Raw genomic sequence first — 10,725 nt, 5'->3', positions numbered from 1 at the left:
AGCTCGATTTATGTATATGAATCACGGTAATGTGATATGACTCATATATACATATTTTGCGACTTTTTAGGAACCGGAAATCTGACCTGTTCCTGCTGGCTCCACTTCTATGAGACTATGAGCTTGTGGAGAATGCACACACACATACACACACACACACACTCATAGGAACTCCCTGATTTGAAAAGGGAAATCGTTTCCAAAAAGTTAAGCTGATTTCCAGTTCCAGTCAAAAGCCTTCCTTCCTTCCGATGATGATGTAGGTCACACTCCTCGGGGGTAGTCATGGAATCACCATGCAAACAAACAAACCAACAAACTGTAGTCCTGGAATCGCGAAGCGTGGCTGGAAGTTGAATGAACCCTTTCCAGAATGTCTTCCAGGATTTCTTAGATTTCATTATGGCGACATCGAAGAGCAACTTATAATGAATGTTTTTATTTATTTATTTATTTATTTATTTATTTATTTATATTTATTATTTGCTCTTTATTGTTTTTATTTATTTATTTATTTATTTATTTATTTATTTATAACTCTTTATTGCGTTTGTGTGTTAGTGCTACTGAGCGATGGAGGAGCTGTTATATTTTATGGGTTATTGATGTGGCGTCTGCTCTATTTATTAATGGTAGAATTGCTTTTGAGATAGTTATATATATATATATAATATATATATATATATATATATATATATATATACACACACACACACACACACACACACATATATATATATATATATATATATATATATATATATATATATATATATATATATATATATATATATTATTCATACCTACATACATACATACATATTATATTCAATCTAAGAGCTCAATACTTTTCTAGTATTTCTGGTGATAGAAGTTCACTCTCGACGTGGTTCGGAATCATGTCAAGCCGTTGGTCCCGTTGCTGTTTATTAACCCCTGGTTCCATGCAACGTAAAAAAAAAAAAAAAAAAAAAAAAAAAAAAAAAAAAAAAAAAAACAAAAAAAAAAAAAAAAAAAAAAAAAAAAAACTTTTCTACCTCCCCCCCCCCTCCCCCCCCCCCCCCAACCCCCCCCCCCCCCCCAACCCCCCACCCAAGGAGATTTTTATTAGGCCAAAGTATTTTCACCCAATTCACTCAATACGCCCCTGGCTTCGTTGCTATAAGCCACACAGGCTGCCAGTATTTTATTTACGTTCCAATGATATCCAGATCGAAGCGGTTCGGTTCGGTTCAGAACAGCTTATAGAAGTAAACCAGCTTTCATTTTTCCCAGGGAGATTATTATATTAACTTTGAGGGTCTATGGTCTATGGACCTTGGATTGACCTGGGATTTACTGAGCGATGGTTACCAGGTGGTCGGGCTGGGTGGATTATTGTCTCGTTTCTGTTAATCAGAGGATTTATGATCTTGTTTCAAGATATCTATCTATACCTTCTTCTATTGCGACTCTTGATAAGTTCATAGAATTTGCTTGGCATTGGATGGCTACTTCCTAAATATTCCTTCTATAATATAAAAAAAAAAGGTACTTTTGAAACATTAAAGACTATTCACTGCAGTTTTATACGATGCTAAAAATAAAAAGTAATAGGTTAGAATACCTTTTTTAGTTGAAGTTGCATAATTATTATTATTATTAATATTATTATTATCATTATAATTTTTTTTTATTTTATTTTTATTTTTTTTTGTATTTATAGTGTGGGGCTCCGGGTTGCATCCTGCCTCCTTAGGAGTCCATCACTTTTCTTACTATGTGCGCCGTTTCTAGGATCACACACTTCTGCATGAGTCCTGGAGCTACCTCAGCATCTATAATCTGTTTTTTTTTTTTCCATCTGTCCATCCGCCTGTGGTGTTTGCGTATCGGTAACACGTGCGTCCCGGGCTGGTTTGGATAGTACATTCAGCTTACATTCAACAATAACAATATCCTATTTCGAATATTAACGGTGTAATTCGCATACAGTAAATTATTAAAACACTTTTCAGTTGCAAATGTACACCCAGATATCATTTTATTTACCTAAAACTTACACATAGCGTAACTATCTAAAGCCTGGGACGCAGTGTTACTATACAAAAACACCACAGGCGGATGGACAGATGGAAAAAAACAGAGTATAGTTTTTCTAGATTCCTTTTCAGGGATCTTGGGATCGTGCCTAGTGCTCCTATGATTATGGGTACGATTTCCACTGGCATATCCCATATCCTTCTTATTTCTATTTTCTGATCTTGATACTCATCCATTTTTTCCCTCTCTTTCTCTTCAACTCTGGTGTCCCATGGTATTGCGACATCAATGAGCGATACTTTCTTCTTGACTTTGTCTGGTCTATTTGCACGTATCACCCTATCCGTTCTGATACCATAGTCCCAGAGGATCTTTGCCTGGTCGTTTTCTATCACTCCCTCAGGTTGGTGCTCGTACCCACTTATTACTGCAAGGTAGCTGATGTTCTTGCACAGCTCCTAGTGGAGGGCTTTTGCCACTGAATCATGCCTCTTTTTGTACTGGTTCTGCGCAAGTGCCGGGCATTCGCTTGCCATGTGGTTTATGGTTTCATTTTTCGTATTGCACTTCCTACATATGGGAGAGATGTTATTTCCGTCTATCGTTCTTTGAACATATCTGGTTCTTATAGGGCCTGATCTTGTGCCGCTGTTATCATTTCTTCAGTTTCCTTCTTTAGCTCTCCCTCTGTAGCCATTGCCATGTGTCATTGCTGGCTAGTTCTTTAGTCTGTCTCATGTATTGTCCGTGCATTGGTTTGTTGTGCCAGTCCTCTGTTCTGTCTGTCATTCTCCTGTCTCTGTATATTTTTGGGTCTTCGTCTATTTTTATTAGTCCTTCTTCCCATGCACTCTTTAGCCATTCATCTTCACTGGTTTTCAGATATTGCCCCAGTGCTCCGTTCTCGATGTTGACGCAGTCCTCTATACTTAGTAGTCCTCTAGTAGTCCTCTCCTTCCTTCCTTTCGTGTTATGTATAGTCTGTCCGTGTTTGCTCTTGGGTGTAGTGCTTTGTGTATTGTCATATGTTTCCTGGTTTTCTGATCTATGCTGCGGAGTTCTGCCTTCGTCTATCCACTATTCCTGAGCTGTATCTGATTACTGGCACTGCCCATGTGTTTATGGCTTTTATCATATTTCCGGCGTTGAGTTTTGACTTCATTATCGCCTTGAGTCTCTGCATATATTCTTTCCTGATCGTGTCCTTCATCTCTTGGTGTTTTATATCCCCTCCTTCCATTATTCCCAGGTATTTGTATCCTGTCTCATCTATGTGTTTGATGTTGCTCCCATCTAGTAGCTTTATCCCTTCATTTCTCGTTACTTATTATTATTAATTCTTATTATTATTCTTATTTATTATTATTATTAGTTATTTATTATTATTATTAATTAACTTGTTGAATGACCATTGTGGTGTTTTATTGTTAATTATTATTATTATTATTATTATTATTATTATTATTATTATTATTATTATTATTAACCCAATTTTCTTGCCCCCCACCCTTTGCAGCCAGCGAAGTGCCGAACGCCCACCCCCTCTCGTCGAGACCGAATCAGCCTTGGCTGCGCCCGCGCCCGCCCAAGCCGCCAACGGGACCACCCACCGCCCCCCAAACTCCTCGTCCTCATCATCGCGCTCAGAGACCGCCAGCGGGCCCCACCCCAAGGACGAAAACGCAAACGCCGCCGAAGGCGATAGTGATAGTGCGTCCGATAAACCCACAAATGGTGATAATGATGGTGGTGGTGGTGACAAAAGTCTGACTCTGACGGTGCACGGTGAAAACGCCACCGGTTCGGACAGTGATGATAAAGTTCATAGTGCGGTGAAGAAAATGATGACGACGGTGATACCTGGCGATGCTGGTGATGATGAGGAAGGTGATGGTGGTGGTGGTGGCGGCGTTTGGGAGAGCATCACTATCAGGTCCCAGGATTCAGTCACAGCTGCTTCTGCCGCTACTACCACAGCGCTGTCGGGGGGAGGCGCCCCCACGAATCTCGTCGACTTGATGCTGGGCGACATGCCACAGCCGCTCTTTGGAGGGCACTCCACCACCACCGGCGCCTTCGGTGAGGGCAACGTGCCCAAAGACCCGACGGCCAAACCGAGGACCAGCAAGTTGGAGGAAGGAATCGGGAGTCTCGGGGAGGTCAACCTCTCCGACTCCGTCATGGACATGATGAAGGAGAGTCTCCTGGAGGAGGAGGGCGAGCCCAAGGAGAAGATGGCCGTGTCGTCCTCCAATGCCCTGGCAGGCATTCCCGACGGCCTCTTCAGCAACGCCGAGGGAGAGGGCGGCGCCGCTCTCGCCTCGCAGCCCGTCACCGACTCCACCTCCGAATCCTCAGCGGTTCCTCGGAAGATCAGGATCACGGGTCTGAGGATCGAGGAGCACGCCAAGGGCATCTACTACGAGGAGCACTCGGCCTCCATCATGATGGACACGGACGCCGTCGTCCGCTTCTTCGGCGAGGGCTTCACGGAGGCCACCGAGTTCCTCTTCACCACCTACGAGAAGGAATTCGGCAAACCCTGCTCCGTTGGCAATACGAAGTCCTTTAAGGTGAGTAGTTAGTTCTCTCTCTCTCTCTCTCTCTCTCTCTCCTTTCCGTTGGCAATACCAAGTCCTTTAAGGTGAGTAGTTAGTTCTCTCTCTCTCTCTCTCTCCTCTCTCTCTCTCTCTCTCTCTCTCTCTCTCTCTCTCCTTTCCGTTGGCAATAACAAGTCCTTTAAGGTGAGTAGTTAGTTCTCTCTCTCTCTCTCTCTCTCTCTCTCTCTCTCTCTCTCTCTCTCTCTCTCCGTGGGCAATACCAATTCCTTTTAGGTGAGTAGTTAGTCTCTCTCTCTCTCTCTCTCTCTCTCTCTCTCTCTCTCTCTCTCCCCGTCTTCGTAAATCTATTATAAATACTAATTTTGGACTATGTGGAAGTGTTTTAAGGGAGCCGGTGAATTTGGCAAAATCGTTTTTATTCTAATGCATCTTTTTCGCGCAAACAAATGCCCACATTTTTTTTTAAAATCAGTTCGAGGGTCTTGGTCCACAACAGCCGTGTCTTGATGTAGCCCAGGCCTGAAGGAAAGGATAGGTTGGTAGTTGTAGGCATACTGAATGCTGGTAGTTAACCGCAAGATAAAGATTGAGGAATACAGACCAGATTCAAGAGTTGATGTTTGAATTTAAGGCTTTTAAGTGACTGACTCCGCCGAGCATTACTGCTCATGGTTTGTGCGCTACACAGGGTTGTTGCTGCAGACAAGGTCCTTGAGATGCACCCGAAGGACTTTGGCTTTAGTAGGTCTGCCTTGAACGTTGTCCAATGGTTCGTCTCGCTTCCAAACCACAGCTCAATACATCGAGGCTTTGATATTTACAAATTTTAAAATGCTACAGTTCCACTTGATTATCGGTCAATGGTAATTTTGAGGTGAATTATTAGTTTGCATATCGGGTTTACTTAAAAATATTGGCTTTCAATATTATTTATTATCCTGTTTGGTTCAGTGCTACGGGAATTTCATCTTTGAATATATAGCTGATGATGCCATGCGTCAGGTTATAGTAACTCGATGGAGATCGATGCAAATATTATTGGGTCCAGGAATAATGCAATGTAAAAGTTAATGTAAAAGTTGTTATGTAGTAGGCTCTCTCTCTCTCTCTCTCTCTCTCTCTCTCTCTCCTCTCTCTCTCTCTCTCTCTCTCAAGGTTTCACCAGTAATCCAGGAACGTATCGTGAAAATACTATCTTTGGAACAGGTAAAATGGTAAGAATTATTAGTGCGATACCCCCTTCCCTCTCTCTCTCTCTCTCTCTCTCTCTCTCTCTCTCTCTCTCTCTCTCTCTCTGTGTGTGTGTGTGTCTCTCTCTCAGGAAGATTTTAACAAGGTCTAGTGCCAAAACAACTTTACCATTGTAAATGCCGATGGTCCGTATATGTGTTCTAATACAGTCTTCATGTATGTATGAGATGTATGTATCCTTCCTTTGTAAGTATATTATCTGTTGAGGGGGTTGGGGGGAGGGGCGTGGGGAGCGTTAGACAGGTAGACGTCTCAGAACGGGGACCCGTCGATTATCGTGGGAGTTGGCAAGGTTTGATGGATTCGAGGTTATCAGAGAAAGAGGTGTCCTATTCCTTTTGCAATCAATCAGGACTTATTCTTGGAGCAGTGTATGATTTAGTAGCATGGCTGTTAGGTGCTCGATACCCAGCACATTTTATGGTGATATCACCTTGTGATATCACCTGCATGATTGATTCAATAGGAAAGTTTATTTTCGGGTTCTTCGCCTTTCTCTCGGTTATATTATTTTGTAACAAATGAAGAGAGAAAATATAAGAAATATCGAGTGACCTTTTTAAAGGCTGGGAAAACTGGATTTCTTAATGTTGCTCGCTTGGTGTGGAGCATGGATAGGAATGTCAAATTTAGGCCAGAGGCCGAGCACTGGGTCCTGTGAGGTCATTCATCGCTGAAAAGGAAAGGGAGAGTAAAAGGTCTGAAAGGTGTAACCATCGCAATTGTTAGAAGAAATTGAGGAAAGTAAGATGGAGGCATATGAACGGAGGTACAGTAAAAGGAATGAAAGCGGTTGCAGCAGCTAGGGGCCTAAGGAAAGAACGTTGCAAAGACCGTAAAGTGGTGCCCACAGTGCTCCTGGTGAGGTGCCCTGACGGCAGTATATACCCCTTGTAAGGGGTAAAACTGCACGCAATTAAAGTGTTAAAAAAGTCTTACCATCAGCAATATAGGGCTTCACGAAAAGGTGTTTTTTTTTTCTCTCTTACTTTTTGATCAATTTGTAGCCTCGACCTTGATTGAGTTGAGGGCGGACGGACAGGGAAAGGTTTATTTCTCCAAAACTCACCCGCCCCCACCCCCCCCCCCCTTTTTTTTTTTTTGTCGGTCACGATTCCATGCAACGCAAGACGGAAAGGAAGAGTTCATGCGCATGTGCAGTGAAGTGTCAAGGGCGCCTCTCTCTCTCTCTCTCTCAGGATGGCTTTTCATGACAAGGGAAAGGCTCCCTGTTCATCCATGCAGCTTGTAGATCTCTCTCTCTCTCTCTCTCTCTCTCTCTCTCTCTCTCTCTCTCTCAAGGATCAAGGATCGCGGAACGAGCCGTTATGCAGGAAGTACAAGGATAGGAAGTTGAACAAATCACACACACAACGCACACCTTCCCAACCGCCCCCCCCCCCCCCCCCCTCCCCCCCCCCCCCCCCCCCCCCGCCCACACCCCCATCCCACCCCTATCGTCTCCTCCAGTGCGAAAGACTTGCATGCATGCATGCGTGCTTGCTTTTGTCGTCCAGGCAATCTTGTGACTGGTCTTGTAAAGCTTAATGTGTGTCTGTTAAGAGTCTCTTGAAGTTTAGTTTATTTTTTTTTTTGTGGTTGCTGTACTGTTGCTGCAGTTTATTGTCTATCATTTGAATAACTTTCATTGTTATCTTCTCTTCGAGTTACTAAGATACTACTATAAAAGAACCTTTAAGTAGCTGGTGCTGCATTCCTATTTAAGAGGAAAAGGAGTTAAGTCGATTATAACTATATATATATATATATATATATATATATATATATATATATATTATAATATATATATATAATAATATATATATCTTATATATATATATATATCTAATAAAAGGAGCCCATAAAACACCAAAATGTAGAGAGAAAAAGTACTATATTTCAGAGACTGCTGTCTCTCTCTTCAGGTATATGAATGAGAAAAGTTTACAGAAAAGGTGGTATTTATACAAGAGATTCGTCCACAAGTAAGCCAATTAAGTCACCCCCGCTGATAATCTTCCTTTAATCTTCTTAAGCGTTGGTTGAATGAACACTGCGTCGACGATGTCCGATGTCCAATTCCCTTTGAGATGTTCATTAACCTGCTTCTCTTTTATTAAGGCCGATTCCATCATTTGACTCTTGTACCGGCAGTTGCTGCTATAAATTACACGTGACATATTCCAGTTTATTCTATGGTTATGTTCATTTATATGATTGAAAATAGCCGAGTTCTGTTGTCCATACCTAACTGACCGTTTGTGTTCAATCATATAAATGAACACAACCATAGAATAAACTGGAATATGTCACATGTAATTTATAGCAGCAACTGCCGGTACAAGAGTCAAATGATGGAATCGGCCTAATAAAACGAGAAGCAGGTAATGAACATCTCAAAGGGAATTGGACATCGGACATCGTCGACGCAGTGTTCATTCAACCAACGCTTAAGAAGATTAAAGGAAGATTATCAGCGGGGGTGACTTAATTGGCTACTTGTGGACGAATCTCTTGGTATAAATACCACCTTTTCTGTAAACTTTTCTCATTCATATACCTGAAGAGAGAGACAGCAGTCTCTGAAATATAGTACTTTTCTCTCTACATTTTGGTGTTTTTATGGGCTCCTTTTATTAGATGGAATTCTGTTGTTACAGAACACTTTTACCAGTCATATATATATATATATATATATATATATATATATATATATATATATATATATATATATATATATGTAAATATATAATCTCCGGAAATACCGAAGTGACGGCGGATTAGACGAATTGGAAGGAAGGGCGTTAAATATCAAAAGGGCGGAAGAATGCGTGCTGTTAGATGACAGCGAACGGCGTCGTGTGCAGGTAGGCGAAGAACCTCGTACGTCGTGGGAAGTTCCCTGTGCATATTTTATGCATATCGGATTGAAGGGTATTCATACATAAATACATGCTTGCATACTTACCTACAATAGAGTAATTGATCCCGGCGTGGGCCGGTTGCGTCTGACTGACTGCAGGCGGGAGAGTAGCTTCCTGGGGCTTTTAGGGCCTTCCAGGGCCTCCTTGGGCCTCCCAGGAACTTCCATGGTCTTCCAGGGCCTCCCAGGATCTTCTTGGGCCTTACAGGGCATCCCAAGAACTTCCAGGGCAACCCAGGGTCTTCCAGAGCCTCCCAGGAACTTCTGGGGTCTTCCAGGACCTTTCAGGAACTTCCAGGGTCTCCCAGAAACTTCAAGGGTAACCCGGGGCTCCCAGGAAATTCCAGGACCTTCCAGAGCCTTCCAGGGCAACCCGGAGCTTTCCAGGGCCTCCCACGAACTTCCAGGGCAACCCAAGGCCTTCCAGGGCAACCCAGGAACTTCCAGGGCTTCCAAGGACCTTCCAGGCCCACCCAGGAACTTCCAGGGCTTCCAAGGACCTTCCAGGCCCACCCAGGAACTTCCAGGGCCCTCCAGTTTCCGTCGCCGCCTTCCAGAGTTGTCACGTGGATTTGAATTTCCTCTTTGCCACTTTATTATCATTTTTTTCTTTGTGTTTTGGCATAATTTGCATTGATTGTAGTCATGCTTTTTATCAAATATCTCGCAGTTCTGGGGTCTTAAGCGTGACGAAACAACTCACTATATCAGATTTGACAATAGAGATATTTTGGCAGGATTTTATTTAAGGTTGGACGTCAGACCAACGAAATTTAGTCGTTAGTTCTAAACCAAGTGTTTTAATGGGCCTTTTATATTTGATATATATATATATAATTATATATATATATATATATATATATATATATATATATATATATAATATATATATTATATTATATTTATTATATGGATGGAGCGGTTGCTGGACAATTGCCCTCTAGCTAATCATCCTCTCTTTTACTGCCGTTACGTTGATGATACGTTTATTCTTTTCGAGACAGAGACAGAGCTGATTCCTTCTTACAATTTGCCAATTCAGCCCACCCTAATATCAAGTTTACAATTGATTATGAAAATGATAATAAGCTCTCTTTTTAGATATAGAAGTGTCACGTAATACGGATGGTTTTAACACCTCAATTTTTAGAAAAAGGACTTTTACTGGACTAGGGACAAATTTTTACAGCTTTTGTAGTTTTAACTTTAAAGTAAACGCTTTATATACACTCTTCCACGGGCATATCTCTCTCCTCTGGCTGGTCTGAATTTCACAATGAGATTACTCTTTTACAAACAGTACTTCACCGATAACTGCTATCCAGCTAAGGTTTTTCTTCAAATACCTAACCAAGTTTTTAAATAATAAATTAATAGAGAAAAATAACAGACCAACTGCTCCTAGAATGCCTTTCTTTGCTAGTGTCCCGTTTATCAGTGATACAACGTTTTATACAAAGTTAAACGTTTAATACGTGAATATTGTCCGGCCATAAAAAGCCAACTAATCTTAAGAAACCCATTAACTATTGGGTCTTTATTTAGATATAAGAAAAGCTGAGCCCTCTTCTGACTTCCAATGCGGTCTATTTATTTTCGTGTCCCAAATGTAGTTTGGGAAATTATGTCGGGCCTCACGTAGGCTTCTCAAAGTCCGCATTGATGCCACAGGGGGGTGAGTTATAGAACAGGTGTCGGCTTGTCTTCACCAGAATTCTCGAACATTCGTGAACATTCAAAAAAATGCAAATTCAATATAGAATACAAACACTTTAAAGTCATTACACACGGGCTTCTTCTCCTCAAGAGCTTGCTGTTTTCGTTTAATCGCTTTTCATAAAACATTAGTTCCATAATTAAACAATCAAACTACCGCTACCCCTCTTTACCTGGCATAAACTATGTTTACTTGGAACCTTTCCTTCTTCTTCTGGTCACTCGTCTTCTCCCTTTCACTTGATATGGTAA

General features: G+C 41.6%; 1 protein-coding gene across 4 annotated transcripts in view; it reads left to right on the top strand.

Moving 5' to 3' along the window:
• The window catches only part of LOC135212430 (unextended protein-like), a 173,990-nt gene that overhangs the window by 30,169 nt on the left and 133,096 nt on the right, over window positions 1-10,725 (top strand). For all 4 annotated transcript variants that reach the window (XR_010313899.1, XR_010313900.1, XM_064245795.1 and 1 more), the window contains exon 2: window positions 3,539-4,595. Coding sequence is in view for 2 of the 4 variants with exons in the window: in XM_064245795.1 (XP_064101865.1) it covers window positions 3,539-4,595 (1,057 nt within the window). In the remaining 2 variants the exon portion in view is untranslated. The remainder of the gene's footprint in view (window positions 1-3,538; window positions 4,596-10,725) is intronic.

Source organism: Macrobrachium nipponense, chromosome 41 (assembly GCF_015104395.2).
Source record: "Macrobrachium nipponense isolate FS-2020 chromosome 41, ASM1510439v2, whole genome shotgun sequence".
In the NCBI taxonomy this organism is placed as follows: domain Eukaryota; kingdom Metazoa; phylum Arthropoda; class Malacostraca; order Decapoda; family Palaemonidae; genus Macrobrachium; species Macrobrachium nipponense.
Note: the sequence above shows the minus strand (reverse complement) of the source record. Positions and strands in the feature narration are given on the sequence as shown.